The sequence below is a fragment of the Miniopterus schreibersii genome (genome assembly GCF_964146895.1).
Source record: "Miniopterus schreibersii genome assembly, chromosome: 3".
Lineage (NCBI taxonomy): Eukaryota > Metazoa > Chordata > Mammalia > Chiroptera > Miniopteridae > Miniopterus > Miniopterus schreibersii.
In genome coordinates, this window is record NC_138103.1 from 662,984 (window position 1) to 687,720 (window position 24,737).

The 24,737-nt window shown below is 44.7% G+C and overlaps 1 protein-coding gene across 2 annotated transcripts in view; it reads left to right on the forward strand.

Moving 5' to 3' along the window:
• NSMCE1 (NSE1 homolog, SMC5-SMC6 complex component) overlaps positions 1-24,737 on the forward strand; it is a 46,369-nt gene that overhangs the window by 14,544 nt on the left and 7,088 nt on the right. For both annotated transcript variants that reach the window (XM_081132976.1, XM_081132975.1), the window contains exons 2-4: positions 3,061-3,206; positions 23,060-23,181; positions 24,117-24,194. In XM_081132976.1, coding sequence (XP_080989102.1) covers positions 3,071-3,206; positions 23,060-23,181; positions 24,117-24,194 — 336 coding nt within the window. In that variant the 5' untranslated portion in view covers positions 3,061-3,070. The remainder of the gene's footprint in view (positions 1-3,060; positions 3,207-23,059; positions 23,182-24,116; positions 24,195-24,737) is intronic.

A 24,737-nucleotide genomic window follows, 5' to 3' on the forward strand; every position in this document is an offset into this window, starting at 1 on the left:
GGGACTCTCAGGCTTACCTCTGTATTGAGTAGGGAATTCTTTATTGGATTATAGTTGGTTAATTTCTTGAATTTTCAGGAGGAGAGGGCAAGGGTATCTCTCATGCCTCAATTGGTCTTCCCATCCAGCTTTATTAAGATACTGACATATAGCATTTAATTGATTTTTAAATGTGAACCATTGCTAGGGTAAACCCACCTTGGTCAAGATGTATCACCCTTTTCCATGGCTCGATGTGGTTTGTTAACATTTTGCTTAGGAAGGACTATAGCAATTATGTTTCTGAAATATGCCAGCTTTTCATTTTCCTTTCTTTTGAAGACTTTGTCAGATTTTAATGCCCAACTTTTGTCAGCCTTATTAGATGGTTTGGGAAGGGTTGCCTGTTTTCTGGCTCTGGGATATTTTGTGTCACACTTGAGATTATTTGTTCCTAGAATTTTTTGTAGGACTTCTGGATAAATCCTTTGGTACCTTTATTTGTGGGAAGTTGGATTTCCCATAAAATGTCTTCAATGGTTATAAAACTTTTTAGATTTTCAAATTATTCTTTAGTCAATTGTGAATGAATTTTTAAAAAATACATTTTTATTGATTTCAGAGAGAGGAAGGGAGAAGGAGAGAGAGATAGGAACATCACTGATGAGAGAGTTGTCATTGATCGACTGCCTCCTGAAGGCCTCCAACTGGGGATCGACCCCACAACCTGGGCATGTGCCCTGACCGGGAATCGAACTGCAATCTCCTGGATCCTAGGTCGAAGCTCAACCGCTGAGCCACACCTGGCCGGGCGTGAATGAATTTTTTTACGACTTTGTACATATTTAAAACTACATATTGCTGTGTTACTTATAATATTTTTAAAAAATGTTTGAATCTGCAGTCAGTTTCCCCTTTCATTCCAAATGCGATTTATTTGTAAATTCTCTGTTGGAAGATCTTGTCAGAGGTTTGTCACTTTCATTACGTTTTTCAAAGAATAATTTTGGTTTTGTTGATCTCTTCTGGTATGCATTTATTTTTTATTTCATCAATTTCTATTCTTCATCATTTACTTTCTTCGGATTTAATTTGCTATTCTTTTTATAGCTTCCTTAGATGCAGGTCTTTCATGCCTTCCCCTTTTAAAAAATACGAACATTTAATACTGTTAATTTCCCTTAACTGTTTTAATTGCCTCTCAGCAGTGTTCATGTATAATATTTTGTTATTTTTTAATTTCCATTAATAATTCTTCTTTGTTAATGGATTATAAATTTGTTTCTTAAATTCTAAGCAAACTTTTTCCTGCCATCTTTCTGCTTCTGTTTCCAGCCTATTGTAGTGTGGTCAGAGAACATGTTCTCTGTGAGAGCACTCCTTTACCTTTTGCTAAGACTTGCTTCCTGGCCTAGTATGTGGTAATTTACATGATCATTCTGGGCTCTTTGAAGATTTTGTATTCTGTAGCAGTGCAGTGTTTTTTGCATGTCCATCAGATTAAACTTTTTGCTTTGTTGTACAAATTATTCTAACCTTACTGATTTTTAATTCATTTTATTAATTGTTGATAGGGATATGTTAAAATCTTCTACTGTGATTCTAGATTTGTATGTTTATCTCTGTAGTTCTGATCATTTTTGCCTTAACCATTTTGAGTCTCTGTTATCAAGTTGCACAAACATTTAAAACTGTCGTATGTCACTGGGGTTTGAGCCTTTCCGTTTGACGCTCAGGTCTGTGGAGTTTGCATTCCGTGTGGACTGTACCATCTAAACCAGGTGGTTTGCAAAGAGGACTGAGGAGAAAAAGGGTTGAGGATGCTGGAGAAGGAGTCCAGTTTAGGATTTGTTGAGGCTGAGATGCTGGTGAAATAGTGTCAAGGAAATCTAGTAGGTGGTCAGAGAAACTCATCCTGTGACAGTGCATCTTCCCAGTTCTGAGCTCCAGTTGGTGCTGCTGTTCAAAAGAACAGTAACTAGTCCTTTTGTGTATCTCCTATGTGCCAGGTCCTTGGGAAACCTGTGGTAGTCATATCTCATTTAAACTTATGCCTTAAATATAGTTATATTACCCCCATTTTATAGATGAAAAGACTGAGGCTTAGGGAAATTAAATGTGTTAGCTAAAAATGTTTCTGTGCTGTATTTGCCTAGGTAACAGCAAATTTCTTATCAGATCATGGGATAAGCTGAAGTGAATGTGAAAACCTCAGAATTCCAGGACCCTCTGCATTCAGAACCTCCAGAAAAGAGGACATGGATGTGTATTTTTAATACACAGGTTAGGTGATTCATAAGACCAGGCAGGCCTAGCAAGAACTGGTCTCAGAGCCTGTCTAGTTCTGAACTCACACACTTAGCCCCACAGAGCAACAGAGGTTCATTCTGGCAGGAGAGGCTTTTTGATCAGGGCTTGTGTAGTACTTTGTCAGCTCTGATCTTTGTGGTTTGTGGAAAGGTAATGTTTTACTAGACAGCAGGAGATATTAAAAATACCCTGCAGTCCTATAATGTCAGTTTTATTAGTGGTTTGAGAGAAGGGAAGGAAACTGACATTTAAGTGTTTACTAGTAGTTCTCTAAGCAGTGAACATTATTCTAATTTTTTAGTGAGAAAATGGGACCTCAGCTAAATTTATCCAGGGCCATAGATCTGGTAAGTGGCTGAGCCAAGTTTCAGACCCAGAATCATCTAATAGTGAAAATAGCTAACACTTATTTAGTGCTCAGTCTGTTACCAGGCTTTTATGTGTATTATCTCATTTAATCCTCCTGGTAATTGTGTGGAGGACGTTTCTATCATTATTCTGATTTTACAGGTCAGAGACTGAAGCCCAGGGAGGTGATGTTTCTCCATTTCACACCCTAAGTGGGGGAGCAGGCTGTGAATGCTTGCCACTGCCCAGTACTCATTTGACTAGCCCCTGGCTTGTCCTGTTCATTTTTGTACTGTTCAGCATGGTGACCTTTATTTTAAAATCCATAACAAATTTATATTTGTTAATGCAAAATCATATAAAACTTAGAACATTGCCTTTGGTGTGCTCACAGGTAACTTGATTTCATTGACTTCCTTTTAGCCCCTTCACCATGCAGGGTAGCACAAGAAGGACGGGCGTCATGACTGATGTCCACCGGCGGTTCCTGCAGTTGCTGATGACGCATGGAGTGCTGGAGGAGTGGGATGTCAAGCGCTTGCAGAAGCACTGCTACAAAGTCCATGACCGTAAGTGTCGGTTCTGTTCCCAGGCACTCTGGTACTGTGTGATCAGGGACATACTGTGGTTCAGAGGGATAAGAGACACGATACGTACAAAATACCTGGCACAGTGAAAGTGCTTGGTTGGCTATTGGTAGTCAGAGGGCAGCTTAGCGTAGGCTGGGACTCAGCCGTCCCTGGAGAAAGCGCGTTTCCTGCCCTGTGCCGGCTGTATGCATTTGGAACTTCTTCTCAGTGGTTGTCCAGGGGGTAAATAAGATAATACATGTGAAGCACTTGGGGACAGGACCTGGTGCATACTAAGTTTTCAGCAACTCAAGGTAGCAATAAAGCCATGGGATCAATGTTGATAGATTGATAAAATGAGTATTAGTAGATCTTGTTGAGTGAAAAGGAAAGTTTATAAGTTATACTTTATACTTGTAAGACGTCATTGTATTAAGGTTTGTGTAAAATGTAATGATTTTTATTGTTCATGAATATATCTGCTTGTAGGAAAAGGCAACTGGACTGGAAGGATATGCAGCACACTCACGCTCTTGCCTCTGGGGAGAGGAGGAGGTTAGGCTTGTCACAAGAAATCAAAGGACACCTCATCTTTACCCTGTTCTGTTCTTTTATTGCCAAAAAAAGATGAGGCAAACCTGGCATTATTAGTCCAGGCCAATGGTTGTCACTCCTGATGAATGGGAATATAGGGTTTTTATTCTGTATTTTTGTCTTTTCTCTATTTAAAAAAAATTTTTTTTAATCCTCACTTGAGGATATGTTTTTTTATTGATCCGAGAGAGAGAGAAAGGAAGAGAAAAAGAAACATCAGTGTAAGAGAGAAACATCGATTGGTTGTTTCCTGCATGCACCCCAACCAGGAATCAAACCCACAACCTGGGCATGTGCCCTGACCGGGAATCAAATCCCCCACTTTCTGGTGCACAGGATGATGCTCCAGCCACCTGAGCCACACCGGCCAGGGACTCTCTGTGTTTTTAATTTTCAAAAGGAGAGTGGAAAAACAGGTGACAGGAAGAAAACATAAAAGGTATCCAAATTGGAAAGGGGGAAGGAAAACTGTCATTATTTGCAGATGACATGATATTGTACATAGAAAACCCTAAAGACTCCATCAAAGTACTTCTAGATTTGATAAACGAATATGGCAAGGTAGCTGGATACAAAATCAACATCTGGAAAACAATGGCATTCTTATACACCAACAATGAACTTTCAGAGAGAGAAACTAAAAAAACAATGCCATTTACCATTGCAACTAAAAAAATAAGATACCTACGTATAAACTTAACTAAGGATGTAAAAGACCTGTACTCAGAAAACTGGGACACTGAAAAAAGAAATAGAGGAAGATACAAACAAGTGAAAGAGTATACCATGCTCATGGAATGGAATAATTAATATCATTAAAATGTCCATACTACCCAAAGCAATTTATAAATTCAATGCAATTCCTATTAAAATACCAACAGCATATTTCATAGATCTAGAACAAACATTTCGAAAATTTATATGGAACCAAAAAAGACCCCAAATAGCTGCAGCCATCTGGAGAAAAAAGAACAGAGTAGGAGGGATCACTTTGCTGGACATCAAACTGTACTACAAAGCCATTGTAATCAAAATGACCTGGTATTGGTACAACAACAGACGTAGATCAATGGAACAGAACAGAGTTTCCATAAATAGACCCACGCCATTATGGTCAGTTAATATTTGACAAAGGAAGCAAGAGCATACAATGGAATAAAGACAGTCTCTTCAATAAGTGGTGCTGGGAAAATTGGACAGATACATGCAAAAAAATGATACTAGACCACTAACTTTCACCATACACAAAAATAAACTCAAAATGGATAGAAGACTTAAAACGTTAAGTCATGAAACCATAAAAATCCTGGAAGAAAACAGGCAGTAAAGTCACAGGCATCCCACGTAGTGGAATTTTCACTGATGTATATCCTAGGGCAAGAGAAACAAAAGAAAAAATAAACAGGGGACTACTTCAAACTAAAAAGCTTCTGCACAGCAAAAGAAAACAGCCTCAAAATACAAAGGAAGCCCTCGGTCTGGGAAAACATATTTGCCAAGGATGTATCTGATAAGGGGCTAATTTCCAAAGTGTACAAAGAACTCATAGCACTCAGCAAGAGGAAGACAAACAACCCAATTAAGAAATGGGCAAAGGCCCTGAATAGACACTTCTCCAAAGAGGACATGCAGATACCAAGAGACACATGAGAAAATGCTCAATGTCAATAATCATCAGAGATGCAAATTAAAACCACACTGAGGTATCACTTCACACCTGTCAGAATGGCTCCATCAACAAATTAACAAATAACTTTTGCTGGCGAGGGTGTGGAGAAAGGGGAACCCTAGTGCACTGCTGGGGGGAATATAGACTGGTGCAGCCACTATGGAAAACAGTATGGAGTTTCCTCAAAAAATTAAATATGGAGCTGCCTTTTGACCCAGTGATCCCACTTCTAGGAATATATCCTAAGAATCCTGAAACACTAATCAGAAAGAATATATGCACCCCTATGTTCATAGCAGCACAGTTTACAATAGCTAAGATCTGGACACAGCCCAAGTGCCCATCAGTAGGTGAGTGGATAAAAAGCTGTGGGACATTCACACCGTGGATACTACGAGCTGTAAAGAAGAAGGACCTCGTACCCTTTGGGACAGCGTGGAGGGACCTGGAGAAAATTAAGCGAGGCAGAGAAAGACAAACATCACATGATCTCGCTTATACATGGAATCTAAAGAACTTAATGAACTGATGAACAGAATAGATTCAGTGACATGGAAGCATGGATTAGACTGACAAATGTCAGAGGGATGGAGGAGGGGGGTGGGTGGAGGGGGAGAGAGTAACCAAGGAATTTATATGCATATATGCACAACCCAAGGACATGGAAAATGGTGGGGAGAGGGACTGGGGAGGGGGATGGGACAGGGTAGAATGGGTCAATGGGGAGAAAAAGGTACATCTGTAATATATATAAAAAAAAGAATAAAATAAAATAGTCAAGTCAAACATAGGAAAACAAAAAGCCAAGCCAAGAGGGGTGAGGAAAGGTATGGGAGAGGCTCCAAGTTCTTAGATGAAGGGACACGAGAACCAGTGTCACATTTGAAGAACTGCAGTCTGTGGCATGATAGAGGCGGAGGCCAGGTCCCAGAGGGTAGAGAGGTGTGCGTGTCAGAAAGGAGAGAGTGAGTACGGAAACAATTCCTTTCATGATGGCAGAACAGTGGAGAGGGTGGTGTGTTAGAGAAGAGGCAGGGATGAAGCCACTGGCCATTGAGGTGTCTGGGGAATTCTGGAAGCTTTGGTACATGGCCACAAATAAAGGCTTGGCGGGTTCGACAGTGAGGAAACCTGTTTACCTTTGTGAATCCTGTGTATCCAAACTTAATTGACCTACAAGTGACATGCTTTGGGAAACCGTAGATAAGACTGTGTGATATGTGGGAAGAAAATAAGTGTTTTTGGTGTGTAGGTTTACAGATCCGGGAAAACCCATAGTGCGTGTGCCGTAGTAGTGCTTGTTATTTTAATCCTCACCTGAGGATATGGTTTTACTGATTATTTTAGACAGAGAGAGAAACATCGTATGCACCCCTGCCCTGCAGCCTTTCGGTGTATGGGACGATGCTCCAACCAGCTGGGCCACCCAGCCAGGGCTGCCATAGTTGTGTTGTTGTTTTTTCTTATTCTGCAGACAGTGCAGATCTTGGGAAGGATTTGAAGCAGGGAGTGAGATAGGTAGTGCTGTGCTTGGGAACGTTCCTTCTGGCGAGGACACACCTGCTCTAATTGCCTGCTCTGTGGAGGACGGGGTCTTTGGTGAGGGCCTCCCTCATGGAAAGGGAATATTATACCTGTCAAGCTAGCTTCTCTTGCTCTTTAAAAAGCACAACAGGGCTTTAAACCTACCCCTCAATATTCTCCAGTGATGGGCATAGTAGGCTTTTCTTGTATCTACATCACAGTCCATTCCTTTTGCCATTAGTATCTTACAGATGTCTGGGATGTGGACTTTACTATTGATGGGGAGGTTTCATATCTCATTGCAAAGAGCCACGAAGGTATTTTTGCCTTTACTTGACCTTTAAAGTTGTTCTGATCTGATATAGGAAAGTCCTGTAGGACGTGTCTAAGAATTCCCTTATTCTCACACTTTACGTATCATTTCTGCACATCAAGGTGTAGTTATGCTGTGATCATCAGGATAGGACTAGTTTGTTTTCTCCTCTCCTTCATTTTAAAAAAAGTTGTTCACAAACATTATTCTTGTTTGAGAGATTTTAAACTAGGAATGATGGAGGAAAAAGTCTAAAATTAAGTAAATACATATAAAACCCAATATTGATATCTTGAAGAAATACCCAGGAAAGGCCCCTTTTACCAACTAGAAACATATTTAGCTTCTAAGAGAATTAAAAACAAAAGAGTAATTGAAACTGCAAGTTACTCTAGTTGTTGTTTCCCGTGGGGCTTGTCCAGTTTATCAAAGCACTTCCTATTCTGGGCTTTGTTTTGGGCTCTCTTCTTACGGTCACTAGGGGAAAACAAATTTCCCGAATCTCCTGGCTAGTGAAGAATTTAGACTTTGTTCTGATGTCCTGGTGGAAAGCCTTGGGTTTGGTCTTTCTGAATGGCACTAGGACCTGTGTTCTTAGTGCCCCTTAGATTCTGTGCTAGGGTTTGTGCACATGCATGTGGTCCTGCACAACTTCCTGAGACTCTCCTGGGTGCCAGGCCTCTGTGCTAGGGACTGGTAGCACAGAGACAAAGTTTTTGCTTCACCTTGGGTCTTGCGCATCCTACAGATACAGAATCAGTTGATTCCAGTAGACATCCCCGATGGAGGTGGGTACAGGAGGCCGCAGGAGTGGTGGTTAAGAATACTTGGATTTGAGGATTTCTGCTTTGGACTGAGACAAAGTAACAGGGACCAGTTTACCTTCTGTCTGAAATGGTTAAAAAATGGACAGAATATATGAAACATTGGATATTAGTCAGTGAAGGACAGTGATCTTTTGACATACAGGCAATGAGGGTTTTTTCAGTCTTTTTTCAATCCTCACCCAAAGATATGTTTTTCATTGATTTTAGAGAAAGAGGAAGGGAGAGAGAGAGAAACATTAGTGTGAGAGAGAAACACTGATCGGTTGCCTCCTGTACGCACCCCAACCAGGGATTAAACACACAGCGTAGGTGTGTGCCCTGACTGGAAATCGAACCCAGAACCTTTTGGTGCACAGGATGATTCTCCAACCAACTGAGCCACCCACCCAGGGTGTTTTTTTCCCTCTTGACACCAAGTACATGCTGTCTTTTCTAACACCACCTCTCCAAGTCCCTGGACACCAGATGGATGTCCAGTAACTTAATTCAGTTCTGACAGTATCTGCTTGGTGTTAGTATCAGATCCCACAAGTTAAAGGGGCTCAATCCCACAAGACTACCCCCACTTCAGATGCCAGCCATAAGCCCCGGGCCACCCATACTTCTCTTATGACACCCTTCTTGGGTTCAATAATTTGCTAGAATGGCTCACAGATACCAGGAAGACACTCTACTTACATCTGCCTGGACTGATGCAGCAGATGTTTCCTACAGAAAACTCAGGAGACCCTAAGGAGCAGGACATAAACAAGATAAACAGAGCCTCTGGGCTTAGAGCAAGAGGGGAGTCAACAACTGTCTGTACAGAGTTTAAAAAGCCAACAGCTATTTCTGATTAAAACCCTTAGCAAAGTAGGAAAACATGGGAAATTCCTCAGCTTGGTAAAGGGATCTATGTAAACATCACACTTAATTATGAAAGACTTAATACTTTCCCCCTAATAGCAGGAGCAAGACAAGAACTTCAGTTCTCACCATTTCTTTTGTAACCAGTACACTCAGGCAAGAAACAAATACAAGGCTTCCAGACTGGAAAGGAAGAGGTAGAACTCTTTTCACAGACATGACCTCTGTAGAACGTCTGATGGGATCCTCCCCAGAGCCGTCAGAATTGGGAAGTGAGTTTAGTAAAGCTGCAGGGTACACATCCCAGTTCTACCCGCTAGTTTGAGCATCTGTTGGTGTTTCTTCCCTAAGTTCTTTATTCTTTATTGGTTGCCAGCTCGCTATGAGGTGCCATGCCGTACTCTAGTACCATCATTTTGTAATTAATTATGCTGTGTTGTTATGTCTTATTTTAACTTTTAGTGTTTTTTTTAAAGTTATCTCTTGTCCTAAGAACAAATTAGGTAAAGTATCTAAAATTTTAGGTTAAAAAATTAACACTTTACATTATTTCAGTGAGTAGAATAAATACTATGATGTTCAGGCAAAAAAACAGTTACCTAAATATACATACTAAGAATAGATTAGTGAACACAGTCTCAGAAGAACACTGGGGCTTGATAGATAATTGTTTTGTCAAGCCTTTGCTGCCTTCATCCTAGCTTTGTTTTTCTCGAGCTGACTTAGGAGACAGTATTGGTTCGTTGCGTTGGTGAGTGCTTCAGGACACGCACACCAGTAGACTGCACCGTGCGTGGTGAGTCACAGTGACACTGTTGACATCTTGCGTTAGTATTCCATCTCGTTTCTGAAGTTGTATTTGTAAGTACCTTCTCTTTCCGAGGACGACTCAGTGATAATTAGAAGCTGGCTCCAAATAATTTTTCCTCCTACTTTTAATGATTTCAATAAACATGTCTCCTCTTTGACCATGATGAACAGTTAATAAACTTACCATTGTCAGGGCCTCTGCTTGCCTTTCCAGTCAATCAAGGGGGATTAGGTCTGTGGTCATAATTGAAACGTGGTGTTAAAATTAGCATGAAAAGTAACATCTAAGATGTAACTTGGACTTTTCAGCATAAGCAGTTTCACAACAGGCAGTTGTTATGAGCTTAGGCAGGAATCTTTGGGTTCAGGAAGCTCTGCAGCCACGATGAAGCAAGTGTTGTGTTTTCGTGTCTTTGGCTCCTGAAGGACTAGAAGTGTCCCAGCCCCAGCCTGCTCTTGATGATTTTGTGCCTAGGAACTCAGGGTGGGCGGGCCCTCCCAAACCGGAGGTTATGTGTGGTTAGGTGAGAGGACGGGATGAATTCTTTAGTAGGAAGGAACTAGCGGGAACAGTGAAGCCATTTGTTAAAGACACAGGTTCAAATCCGGGATTTGGAGAAGTTCTTTTACTTTCTGTTTTTTAAAGGAAATCTTATTTACTTCACAGAAAAGTTGTGAGGATTAAACAAGGGCACTCCTGTTCCGTGCCTGGCTGAGTCTTCCTGGTGCAGTTCAGTGGGTGCTACGTTGGCCCCTTTTGCACCCTCTCCCTCCCTGTCATCTAATTCCAGGTCCTGGGGGTGGGGGTTGTGGCTGTCAGAAGATCCGTAATGTTGGTAAATAGTGTGATAGGAATTACTGTAGACCATAGGGCTGAAATTCTGGGGCTGGGATTTCCTCAAAAACTCCAGAAAGTGTGCTCAGCATTTCCAAGTGGAAAGAAATCACCAGTGCTTGTGCTGAGATGGGGAAGCTTTGCATGTGTAAGCAACAGAAAGAAGGCCAGTGCGACCGGAGTGTTGGGGGTGAGTGTGGCTAAGGGTGATGGGAGCCACCGGTGGCTTGTGTGTGTGTGTGTGTGTGTGTGTGTGTGTGTGTGTTGGGACTGGCCCTCCTCTGGCTGCATGTGGAGGACAGGTGTAGGGGGCTAGAGTGGACATTGGGAGACTGGAAGAGGCTGTTCCACACCTTGGGGCCAGGTGGTTGTGCTCAGAAGAGGGCTGTAGGGAACTGGGGAAATGAGGCTGGAGTCATCTCCCTGACAGCACCATGGGTCTGCACTCACCATTCAGCAAACTTCCTGCACATCCTGCACATGGAAAGGGTGAAAATACGGGAAGACCACCTAAAAGAACAGGAAAAGGCAATTTAAGCAGAACTTGCTCCAGCAGGGAGTCAGCCACCTTCCCTTGTGCTTTGGCAGAGACTGAAGGCAGGCAGAGGAGTGGGGAAGCTTTAGAGTGGAGGACATGGGAGGCTTCCAGGTGCCCTGATTGGAGGCTGGGGCATGGGGAAGCTGCAGGCGGCCAGCTAGAAGCAGGACATCTGTGATTGGTTAAGGAGCATATTTGGCTGTCTCTGGTTGGTCCTAAGTTGGCAGTGGGGACAAAATTTAGGGAATCTGCCAGTTATTAACCAAGTCTTGGTCATTTCAAGCTGATAATTATAGGGGTTATTGTATAGCTTTCTGGATGGTGCCAGACATAGTGGTCTTATGTGCTCCGGAACTGACTTAACATGAGCTACAGAGCAGTGCCAACTTCCTGGGCTGCTTGATGCAGACTGTGGGTCAGAGTCCTGTAAATTTTATAGATGGCCTGCCCATTACCCTTTTGTATACCCAGGCGCTTGGAATGAGTGTGACACAGTTGTGCCTTTGAGTTGTTTATAATCCAGCCTGTGGGAGAAACTATAGCCACTGTCGGGTGGGCCAGGGAACATAGTGGCCTCATTAGTTATCATGTCTTGTTCCGGCAGGCTTCCAGCTGACATTGGAATTTTAAAGTTGGTGGGATGTCAGTGGTATCTAGGTTACAGGTAGTTCATTTGTTTCCAATTTATAAAAATTAATTATCATGTTAAAAAAACAACCAAGAGATTTCCCATAAAAATCCTCAGCTCAGGCATTTGTCTGGAGCTGAGTAGTTCTGCCTTTCCACTTCACCCACTGTGCCTGCTCTTGTCTACATCTGAGCTTCCAGATCGCCTCTGGGCATCTGATTCGTCCTCTCAGCTTTGCTCAGGTGAAATCTCAGGAAGAGGAAGCTTCTACAGCAGGGATAGAGCAAGCTGCTCTGGTTTCAGGGCTAGGGAGCGGTTGTCAGCAACTTGAGGTTCCCTGAGGCGGGCAGGAGTCGGGGGCTGCTACTCATCTCAACAGTCCACCTGTTTTCAAAGGGTGAGACAAAAATGAAACTCAGATTAACAGTATCAACAGTAAAGTTCAGCTGAAAGTGGTTTAGCTTCCTGCAGTGACTCAGATTGGACTTCAGGACTTCCCCTGCCTCAGTGCCTTCATGATGAAGTGTTGGCACTGCTCTGTAGCTCACTGACCAGCAGACCTCCGGTGAGAGGGATGACAATAGGTGTGTTTCCTGCACACATAGGGATAGTTGGCATATGTCCCTCTTACCACTCCAGCTGTGCTGTTTATGGGTTTTAGGGCATGCGGCTGATATGCAGGGACTGTGCCAAGTACTGTAAAATAAGTTTTATGCACTTTCATTTGAAGAAAGGTCAAAGAGTAGACTTTCTAACTGAAAGAATCTCTTGATTTAAAATGATTTCTATATACTTGGAAACAGATCTCTAAACAAAAGATTTGAAAGCAGTTCATTATTAAAGCCTATTCCCCCTGTACTGAGCCAGTCCCCCTTGTCACAGGGCACTGTCATTTTTCTCTTTTTGATTCAGACTCCTGAGGGGTAAAGTGTCAAGTTACATTGTTGTTGAGCACTGAAATATTTTTTTAGGCCTTTATTCTGGAAAAAAGTCAAACAGAGAATAATACAGTGAGGTCCCATGTACCAGTCACCCAGTTAAAATGATAACTCATTACTAGTCTTGTTTTATCTGTACTCTAACCTACTTATCCCATATTATTTTAAAGTAATTCTTAGATGTCATTGCATATCTAAATAAGAATTTTCTTAAATGCATGCCCAAGTCCTTTTGTCACTGCACCAAACTAAAGTCCAGACATCTGATTTCTGGTCCAGACTTTGTCACTTACTGGCCCTGTAATCTCGGGTAAGTCCTTAACCTGTGATCCTTGGTGTCCTCTTTTGAAACACAGACTGTGCTGCATCCCAGCACCTCTGTGGTGTTTCATGAGGCTCTGATGAGACCATGAGGGGCAGAACTGTAGCACAGAGTGAATGATGTGCAGTTGTAGAGAATTTCTTGTCTCATGTGTTTGCCATGTGAAAGACAACTCTCCTCCTCCCTGTTCTTTTCAGCACCATTCACCAGCCATACTTGGGAATTGCCTTTGTTACCTCCCATTTTCACTCACATATATTAATTTCAAGAGAACCATTTTCCCCTGGAAACGAATGCAAAAGCCACAGGCTGAAAAGTGACCCCTCACACACGTCTGTGGCCCACTGCCCCTGTGTGCTGGCCTTTCCCAGTCCTGGAGTTTGCTTTCTCCGGCTCAATGTGCTCCTGCTCCCCTCTGGTCCAGGGCCTGGGCTGCCCCATTTTCAGGGCCACACTCAGCAGGACCACCCAGCCAGCCCCATCCTATGAGAGGGCTGTCACAGGGAAACTTAGCCCACAAGTGGTTTGGTCCCCTGGGGTCTTATTTTTTGCTGTTATTTCCTCTGCCTAACAATAGCATTTCCTATATGTGATGCCTAGTTTGGAACAAACCTTTTTGCTGTTCAGAAGTTAGGGCAGCAGACTCCCTGATTGCCTGCTGCCCACGAATGCAGCAAGCCCTAGGTTCCAGTACCCACTGGGAAGCAGGGGCCCTGATTAGTAAGAAGAGGTTTGTTGGTTAAATTAAAATTTTATTTTAAAGGAAAAGGAGATAATATGTGTAGGGATGGCCAGAAAAAAACCTCTCAGAATGAATTGAACCAATCTCTGCTCCTCAGAGGAGAAGTGTCCCATTTTGTTCAGTGCTGCTCCAGCCTGTCCACTGCCCTGAGTCCAGTTTTTTTACTTGCCTCAACAGAAAGACATTTCCTGCCAGAGAAAGTGCTGTTCTGTCCTTTCCTGGGTCTTTGGTCTTTAGTTCAGCTCCTTTTGCAGCACTGTATGCTGACCCTTGTGACCTGGACAAGTGATCAGAGCTGTTCGGCAGTGGTGGATGTTGCCCAGGGCCCAGCCTCCACCGTGTCCTCTGAGCGCAGCCCTCTGTCTTTAGCACTGTCTCTGGTGTATGTCAGACACTGCCCAGACTTCCATCTCTCTCTGTTGTCTGAGTCCCTCTGTGACCCTGAAGCTGCAGTGCCTGGCTCAGAGGGTGCAGATGTGACTGTGGTGGGGTCTGGCATAGGGAATGTTCTCAGAACATTAGATCTGCTCTGCAGAGGCTGTGGCTTAGTGCCAGGAGCCTGGGATCTGGAGTGGGGCAGGCCTGGGCCCCATTTCCGAGCTGCAGGAACTCTGGAGAAGTTAATTAACCCTTCCAAGCCTCTTATAAAGATGATGTTAGTAACTCACCTTATGGAGTTACTGTTCTTGCAGTGATGAGATGAACCAAGCTAATGAACAGTGCCCAGCATATTCTCTGGTGAATTTCAGCGGAACATTTGCAGGCCTAACAATAGCAACTTCATCATAGCCCACAAGACATGCACAAGCAGAAAGAGCACAGGTGACACCTAAGATCTATAGACCCTTGCTTGGTTCAAACATGGTGCTAAGTGCCATGGTTCGGGTGTCTCTTTGCTGACTGAGAAGAGGCACATGTGATAGGTGCAGGGCCTTGCTCCTCACTTCTTGTAGCCGGTCATCCCATGTCACTGACTGCGGTCTGTAGTGTCGAGGGACCCAGCCTCTGGTCCAGCTCCACCTGCCGAGAAACCCTGGTATTTTCATACTTAACATGAAGTTTGTAGCTTTTTCTTAGTTGGTTTGGGATTCTGAAGGGAGAAGTGATTTATTAATTAGTTCCTTAAAGTCCTTAAAGTGGTAGAACCAAGACTGGAAATGAAATAGTTGCCTCAGAATCGTGTGATCCCATTTTTATCTCGTGTACTTTATCTTGAGCGTGGACTCATAGGATATTGGAGCCAAATGAGTCCTCAGACGCTCTTTTAGCCCAGTATGTCCCTGCAGATTTGCACACTTTATCCTCTCAGCCATGAGCTGTAGCATCAGGGGAGGTAATGGGGCAGAGCCGTGAAGAGTAGCTGATCTGAAGACAGTATTGGAAGCACCAGCCTGGCGTAACCTTGACACTTAATGGGCATGTTCGGGATCTTGTTAGCAAGCAAGAGACCCCAATTATGGCCAACTTAAAAAGGAACATGTTGGAAGGCTGCTGGGAAAGGGGCACGCAGGACTGACTGATGGCTAGGGGCCAGGCTGGGATTTGGCAGGAACCAAGGGACACGAGCTAAAGCATAGCTGTGCCTCATGGCCAAAGCCACCTTCCCTCTGAAGCGCCTGGGCTTGAACCACCTCCAGCTACTCCCTCTGCCCTTTCCTCAGATTGAGAATGTGCCTGATAGGCTAAGCATAGGTACGGGGCCTACTCCTGGCTGACCTGAGATCTGCCCCTTCAGCTTCCTGCTCTCTGGTTCTCTGGATATGGGAATAATTTTCCCACCAAAGTCATACATATAGGAGAAAGACAATTCAAAATAACAACAACAACAAAAACAACAAAAGCTAGGGTTTGGTTAGGGTTGAAAAGGGCTGCAAGGCAACCAAACATCACCAGATGACTTTAGTAGGGCAGCCAGGTTTGGTAACTGGAACAAAGTGTATTGGGGAAGGCAGTGCTTGAGAACTGTGGATGGCATAGGAACCACATCTAGTCGGGTCAGGGATGGCCTGTACGGGAGGGGTCAAGTCTAGGACACCAGAGGATAGGAGCCTGGGTGGTTGGAGCCAGGGGTGGTGGTAGAGACAGGGTTGGAGGGATGTGTCCTAGACATGTGTGAGGTTGGAGGTAAGGTGATGGGGTGGCCTTCAGAGGTGAGAGAAAGGGAGAGACTTGCTGGGGCCCCACATAGAGGTGGGGCAGGACTGGGCTGGAGCCCACACGCTGCTGGCCCCATGGCACCGACTGTCTCTGTTGCCAGAAAGTTAAGTTGGTGGGGGAGTGTTGCTGAACAAAAGAGAAGTTTATTCTCAGGTAATAAGAAAGCTTATGGAGTAGGGGAGGGTGAGACTCAAGGGAACGTGAGCAACTGAGCAGATGGCTGGTTTCTGTAATAAGCAAGGACAGCAGTCGGAAGTGGGCTTTTTTCCTTAAGTGAAAACACAGTAAAAACATTCATGTTTTTGAAATATGAGGCTGGACAACAAACCAGAGGTGATGGGGACAGAGGAAGGCTCAGGGTGGCTTTAAGCTCATCTTCATGTGGCCGAGGTGTCTGGAAAGGCCGATGTATTAGAAAGCTTTTGATCTGCCCCCAGAGTACATTTTTCTGAATAACACCCAAGAGAGGCCTTTTCAGTGGAACATGTGAACTATCACTTTCAGAGGGAGATGGGACTTGCCATTGTGCATGTTGGGTGGACAGGAGTGGTTCTTGCCTTTGAAGAACCCTGTCAGTCAGTGAGAGGTGGTTCTTGCATGTCTGAGGTTCTCAGAGTTACTGTGCTTTGCAGGTACAGGGTTTCCGGCCGAGGGCCCACACACCACTAAGCGATGTTTTGGGCGGTGCAGAAGGGGAAGAAGGTGCAGAAGCACTTTGTACTGGGGGCAGCAGAGAACCTTTCATGGAAAAAAGTGCCATTTGAGTTGGCTTTCATAACTAGTAGGCAGAAATAGGAGTGGGAAGGAGGGAGGCATTTTGGAAAGGAAGGACGTGAGCAAAGGCACAGAGGCAGGAAATATGGTTGTCTCACCCCTCTGATCACAATTTTTCAGCAGTTGTGGCTAAATTTCATTGTCATACTACTGTCGTGATTCTTGTCTACCTCCTTTGTGTGGCCTTCATGGCTGTGCCTTCCAGTGCCACCAGCATGATCGACTGTTCTTTATGTACACAAGGAGCTTAGAAATAACTTTCTCAGTAAGAAGTCAAACACAGCGTTTAAGTGCCTTGGAATGACCCCCTTGGTCATCAGCTTGGTGGGTAACCTGCCAGGCCTTTTTCTTGCAGTAATGTTTCGTTAGTTTTATTATTGTTTTTAACATAAATGGTATCATCAGTGTGTGTTTTTTGCTGTTTTTTAATCCCCAGAGTGATATTTTAGGGTGCAAATCTTTTGCAATCAATTATTATTTTAAAAATTTTATCATTTTTTATTTTCAATTACAGTTGACATACGTGATTGTATTAGTTTCAGGTGTACATTACATAACTTACTAAGTGATCATCCCGATCTGTCCATCTGACACCACACATAGTTATTAGAATATTATTGACTGTATTTCCTGTGCTGTGCTTTATATCCCATCTCTACTCTGTAACAACCCATTTGTACTTCTTAATCCCTTCACCTTCTTCACTCACCCCCCTACTCCCTTCCCATCTGGTAACTGTCAAAATGTTCTCTGTATCTATAAGTCTGTTTCTGTTCTGCTTGTTTGTTTATTTTGTTTTTTAGATTCAATTGTTGATAGATACGTATTTATTGCCATTTTATTGCTCATATTTTTTATCTTTTTTTTCTTCTTCTTCTTAAAGAAGACCCTTTAACATTTCATGAAATACCGATTCCTTTAGCTTTTTCTTTTCTTGTCTGGGAAGCTCTTTATCTGTCGTTTGATTCTAAATGATAGCTTTGCTGGGTAATTTTGGTTGTAGGTCTTCTCTTTTCATCACTTTGAATACAGTCAAATTTCAGTTCTTGAATTTCTCCCATCTTGAACAGTTCATTTCTCAAACAAGTTGTTCACAGAAAAAATGTCTCAGTTGTCCAAACTTTGAACAATACTTTGGTTCTTAACCCGACAACCCTTTCATGCTGATACCTGTATGATCAGTTATAGGTCTCTCAGGCGACAAAGGAGAGAATGTGCGAGAATGAGTCAGTTTACTGCTAAACCTTACGTTGTTAACTTCTCAGGAAATTGTGCTGTGAATATTCTTGTGTTTTTTGTTTCTTTTGCTGCTTATTATTAAATATGTACAGTAAGTCACCAAGGGTTCTAACAAGCTTAGTGATAGCAGCAAAGTGGAAAGGAAAGTTGTGAGAACGATAGAGCTTAAAGAAGAAATAATTGCTCCCTGGCTGGTGTTGCTCAGTGGTTAGAGTGTTGGCCCGAGTCCGAGAGGTCATGGGTTGGATTCCCTGCCAAGGGGCGCATACCTGGGTAGCAGGCTTAATTCCCTGCCCTGGTCAGGGTGAGTGCAGAAGGCAACAGTTGATATGTCTCTCTCATGTAGATGTTTTTCTCTCTCCCTCTCTCTCTCTCTCTCCGTCCCTCCCCCCCCTTCCCATTTCTTCCTCCCTTCCAAGGTCTCTAAAAATCAATGGAAAAAAATATCCTTAGGTAAGGATTAAAAAAAAGCCCTGGCTGCTGTGACTCAGTAGTTGGAGTGTCGGCCCTTGCACTGAAGGGTTGCAGGTTTGATTCCCGGTCAAGGGCAGATGCCTGAGTTACAGGTTCAGTCCCCATCCCCTGTTGGGGCATGTGCAGGAGGCAACCAATTGCTGTATCTCTCTCTCTCCCCCTCCCTCCCTTCCACTATCTCTAAAAAAAGAATCATCAGTGGAAAACATATCCTTGGGTAAGGATTAACAACAACAACAAAAAAAGAAAAAGAAAAAAAGAAATAATTGCAAAGTATGATAAAGGTGTTTGTGTGTCTGACCTGGCTACCGAGTATGGCATGGTGAAATTGACTATTAGCACAATTTTATTTTATTTTTTAAATAAATCTTTATTGATTTCAGAGAGAGGAAAGGAGAGGGAGAGAGAGAGAGAGAAACATCAATGATGAGAGAGTCATTGATTGGCTGCCTCCTGCACAGCCCCGACTGGGGATCAAGCCTGTAACCTGGGGATGTGCCCTGACCTGGAATCGAACCCTGATCGCCTGGATCCTAGGTTGATGCTCAACCGCTGAGCCATGCCTGGCCAGGCTATTAGCACAATTTTAAAACATAGAGACCATCAAGAGTGCTGATGTTGTCTGGCCTGGCTTGGCTCAGCGGTTGAGCGTCTACCTAGGATCCAGGTGATCTGGGTTCGATTCCCAGTCAGGGCACATGCCCGGGTTGCAGGCTCGATCAATGACTCTCTCGTTGTTGATGTTTCTCTCTCTCTCTTCCTCTCCTTTCCTCTCTCTGAAATCAATAAAGATATATTTTTTAAAAAAAAGTGCTGATGTTGCTAAGGGTGTGAAAGTGTTCACGAAACAATGATCACAGGCAATTGAGAAAGGTTAAAACGGAATCATTTAGGAGAGTTGGAATAGATGAATTCAATTTACATTATTTCTAATGGTAAAAAAATGATTTGGTTTTCGAACAAATTGCTTCTAGAACAGCCTTCCAGAACGAATTAAGTTTGAGAACCAAGGTTCCGCTGTGTTTCTTACCATTTCCTTCTGGTCTGCAAAGTTTCTTCTGAGAAATCAGCTGACCGTCTTATGGGAGCTCCCTTGTAGGTAACTTAACTGCTTTTCTCTTGCTGCTTTTAAAATTCTTTGTCTTTAACCTTTTGCATTTTAATGATGATGTGTCTTTCTGTGGGCCTCTTTGGGTTCCTCTTGTTTGGGATGCTGTGCACTTTCTGGACTTGTAAGTCTATTTTCTTTACCAAGTTAGGGAAGTTTTTGTTGTTATTTTTTCAAATAGGTTTTCAATTTCTTGCTCTCTTCTTCTGGCATCACCATGATGCGATTGTTGGTACACGCGAGGTTGTCCCAGAGACTCCTGACACTATCCTCATTTTTTGGATTCCTTTTTCTTTTTGCTGTTCTGATTGGGTGTTTTTTGCTTCTTTATATTCCAAATCGCTGATTTGATTCTCAGCTTCATTTATTCTACTGTCGATTCCCGGTAAACTATTCTTCATTTCAGTTAGTTATCCCTCATCTCTGAGTGGTCCTTTTTTATGCTGTTGAGGTTCTCACTAAGTACCTTGAGCATCCTTATAAACCAGTGTTTTGAACTCTGCATCTAGGAGATTGCTTATGTCCATTTTGTTTATTTCTTTTTCTGGAGTTTTGTTCTGTTCTTTCATTTGGGACATGCGTTTTTTGCTTCTCATTTTGGCAGCCTCCTCCCTGTGTTTGTTTCTATGTATTAGGCAGAGCTGCCATGTCTCCCAGGCTTGGTAGAATCGCCTAATGTAGTAGATGTCTTGTAGGGTCCATTGGCACAGCAACCTGATCACCTAAGCTGCGCACTTGAGGTATGCCCCCGTGTGGACTGTGTACATCCTCCTCTTGTAGTTGAGCCTTGATTGTTGTTGACACATCAATGGGAAGGATTTACCCCTGGGCCGACCAGCTGCAAGGACTGGCTACGACCACTGACCATTAACTTCCGACCGATCAGCTGTGCAGGGACCCACTCCACTGAGCAGGACTTACTTCAGCAGGTCTCTGATACCCACTGAGTCAGCCACTTGACTGTGTCGCTTGTGGTTGGGTAGTAGTGCTTTGATGTGGTCTGAAGCTCCGCTCTGGCACTTCCTAGGAGGTGCAGGCCAAGGTCAGCCACTGCCTGCATTCTGCCCTAGGGCCACCCAGCATGAGCTACAAAGCAATCTTCAAGTTGCTGCTACTTGTGCTGGGCTTGGAGGTCCCCAGGCAAGGCCAGCTGCTGCTAGTGCCAGGCTGGGGCCACTTAGCGAGAGGTACAGGACACACTGAAGCCAGATGCTGCTTGTTTGAGCGGTTTTAGGAAAATCTGAAGCATGAGCCAAGACAGACCATTTGCACGGAAAACCCACTGGAAACAGCTTGGGTCGGCCCCAAAGTTGAGTGGGGCAGGTCCTCAGGGAATCACCAGGGAAGGACAAACAGTATGAACCAGGTTAATTGAGTCTCAGATATGACACAGACCTGCCAGCTCTGGGAGGGGGGGCTCATCAAAGGAACAGTGGCTTCTGCCTGAGCTGCTGTCTGGCAGAAAGTTGCCCCCCAGCTCTCGCCCTGATGCCAGACAATTCTGTTCCTCCCCTTATGTCTCTGGTGCCTTTCGAGCTGCTGCCTTTGTGCTGGAGCTCAGAGGGAGAAAATCAGAGTTAGTGTGTGTGCTGGCTCTTTAGGAGACGGTGCCTGGGACTCCAGCAACCTCAGCCTCCCTCAGCCCCGATCCTTGCTCGTTTTTACAGCCAGAAGTTATGGAGACTTCTCTTCCTGGCACTGGAACCCTGGGCTGGGGGCCTGTGGTAGGACTGAAACCCTTCTGCTACCTCTGCAGCCAAGATACTCCAATTTTTATCTACCACACATGGGTGTGGGGCCAGCTCGTTTCACATCTCTGCCCCTCCTACCAGTCTTGACGCGGCTTCTTAATATCCTTAGTTGTAGGACTTCCATTCAGCCAGATTTCAAGTGGTTCTGAATGATGATTGTTGTATAATTTAGTTGTACTTTTGATATGGTTGAGGGAGGTGGTGAGTACTGTGTTTACCTAAGCTGCCATCTTGACCAGAAGTTCAGTTGATTATTTATTTTTAACATATTTTTATTGATTTCAGAGAGAGGAAGGGAGAGGGAGAGAGAGATAGAAACATCAATGATGAGAGAGTCATCATTGATCAGCTCCCTCCTGCACGCCCCCTGCTGGGGATTGAGTTGACAACCCAGGCATGTGCCCAGACTGGGAATTGAACTGCGATCTCCTGGATCATAGGCCAGTGCTCAACCTCTGAGCCACACCTGGGGGCCAGTTGATTATTTAACCCTTTGCGGTCGTTTGTCTACTCTCAGCCACCAAAGCTTTTTTACCGTTCCGGTTGTATGTCTGCTCTCAGCTACCACAGCAAGGAACCGTACGAATCTTAACTCCATTCATGTATCAGTTCATAATTTCTCTTGTTTATCCTTCATAATTTTGCATGTTATGTATCACTGCTCTTTCAATGGAAATTAATTCCGACCAGTACGACACCCATGTCCAAATTTAATACGACCGCAAAGGGTTAAATAAGTGAAAACAGGAATACATACTCTTGGTTTAAAAAAGTGTCATAGTACAAAAAGTAGAAGATGAAAGGTGACCCTGATCCTCCTCTGCTTTTGCCTCTGAAAGGCTCCCCGTTGCCCACGGGAGGAAGATCACACACTCCCCTGGTTCGCACAGCCCTGAGCCATCAGGCTCCTGCTTCTACTGCAGTCCCATGGGCCCTCCTGGCCCTTCTTCCCTCTCAGGCTCTCAGCTGTCCTTTCACCCCAGACCCTGCAATATGGATTGGTGGCCTGGCCCTGGGCTCTGTACATACCCCTCCTTTGATGGTCTGATGGGCCATGTCAGTGGTACCTGCGTCCTTGTGGTCTCTGGGCTCTGCATCTCCTGTTGGCATCATGGAAGTGGGATAGTGTACGGTCAGCACTGCTGTTCTCACGTCCCTGCTGGTGTGATGCTGGGGGCTCCAGCCCCCTTTCTGTACCCAGGAGGAGGGTGGTAGTGCCTGCCTTGGAGGGCTGTTGGCAGGGTTAATGGATTACTGTGAAGAGTACTGGGAACAGGGCCTCTCCTGTAGGGAGTGCCCACTGTGAGCTGCTGCTTGTACCCCTAGCTGCTGTTTTTCGGTGTTGCACCTGCACATTTGTGAGGACGCTCAGGGACATAGGCTCCTGGGGAGCTGGGAAGAAGTGGGGGAGCTGGGCTCTGATATTGTGTGCAGTGAGCGGGAGCTCAGCACAGGTTCTGCGCCCATGAGTGTGTGCGAGGTGTTGCGTGGGGATGGTAAGTGGGCAGCAGGGAGCTGTGTGGGAAAGCAGGCTGGGGCTGTCAGCAAAGACGAAGACTACGCAGGCCCAGATACCATTTCCTCAGGGCTTTCTACCTCACAGCACCCTAAGGCTCCCTGAACAGTCCAGGAAGAAAGAAGCTACATTCACCCAAGAGGGCCGAGGTCTTTTCCCATTCCTGGCTTTGCTGCCCGGTTCAGGTTGACAGATTGAAACAAGTTACATATGTTTGATGAAGTGCCCTCCTCCCCCCTTATTTCCAGGCAACGCTCCTGTGGAGAAGTTGGAGGACTTCATCAACAACATTAACAGTGTCTTGGAGTCCTTGTATATTGAGATAAAGAAAGGAGTCACCGAAGATGACGGGAGACCCATTTATGCGCTGGTAAGTGCCAGACAGAGCCCTCTGGTGGCATTTGTTGGGAACTGGGACTGAGACAACTGCCCAGTGCCCTCTGTGGGAAGAGCCAGGGCGACCTGCCTCAGCAAGGGCTCTGAGATGGAGACAGACAGAGCCCTGTGCCTCCCGACCAGCTCTGTGCTCTTGCTTCCCAGGCCTCCGTGGTCTGTAGTCTCTGTAGTACCCCTGCCATTACCAGGGCGGGGTGACCACAACATGTACCTGAGCGCTTGCCTCACTGCCCCCTAGGCACCAAAGTCACCCGAGTGTATGGAATATTAGCATTAAAGAGATAAAGTGCTTTTCATTTGGAACAAGACAAACTATGAAAAGAAAAGGTGTGGGGGCACAATGGATTGAGACTCCTGTTTTCAGATTTTCCCTTCCAGCTAGGGAACGAGTGAAAGAGAGGTGAGAGAAGCTGACAGGCCCCCCATCCTTGGCTAGGGAACTGCCTTAGGCTAATCAGAGATCAGGCTGCTACCAGCCAGGCCCACACAGACAGGGACTCCAGAGCAGGGTTTCCCAAGCTCTGTGCCAGAGGAAAAAGGATTGTGGAGTCAAATAACTGTGGAAATGCTGGTTTAAACAGGTGGGTCAGATTTCTTTACTGCCCTTTTCAGTGCTTTGTGCATTTGAAGCTCCATTGGCATGCAGACAAGTTTTCCAAATTTTTCTGAGTTTGGAAAATATTGTACAACTTCTAGAGTTCTCAGATCTCTGAGAATTAGCATGTTGACTGAGCTAAAGTTTTATGTCTGTAATATAAGACTGGTTATAAATCCATCCCTGTGGCCCACAGGGCCTGGGCATAGGTGCTCAGTGACTGACGAGGGGGGCAATAGGGAGGGAGAACCAGCGAGTGAATTAACTGACAAGTGAAGGGCACAGCCTGACCATCATGCTGACTTATTTTTTAGGTGAATCTTGCAACGACTCCAATCTCCAAAATGGCCTCAGATTTTGCAGAGAATGAACTGGACCTGTTTAGAAAGGCTGTAAGTTGTGGTAACTCTCGTCGGTGGAGCTTCTTATGGGAAACTTTTGCCTTCATCATTAGAAGTGGAAACTGCAGTCCTCAAAGGTCACCCCCATTGTTGCCCAAGAAAGCCTTTGCAGGGGGATGTCAGTGAGCGCATCACCCGGAACTTGCAGCTGCCCCGTGATGGACGGGAAGGTCACTGAGGCTGCCTGGGAGAGAAGGGCTGGTCCAGGTGTGACCCCTGGCTGATCATTGGCCTCGTGGGTGTGGGATTGCAGGTGAACAAGCGTTACTGCAGACACCGGCAGTGCGGTTTGGGACCAGCAGCATCACCTGGGAGCTTGCTGGAATGACCTCATCCCACCCTCACCCAGACCCTTGAATCTGAGTGGGTCTTAACAAAGTGCCCACTGATTCATTGGCACATTTACACTTGAATGGCACTGCTCTGCCTGCCCTGCTTCAGAGCTCTTTACTCAGTCTTTTCATTCACCTGGCGGAGTACCTGGGTAAGACAGTGGTTTTCAGCCCTAGATGTACATTTCAGTAACTGGGTAGG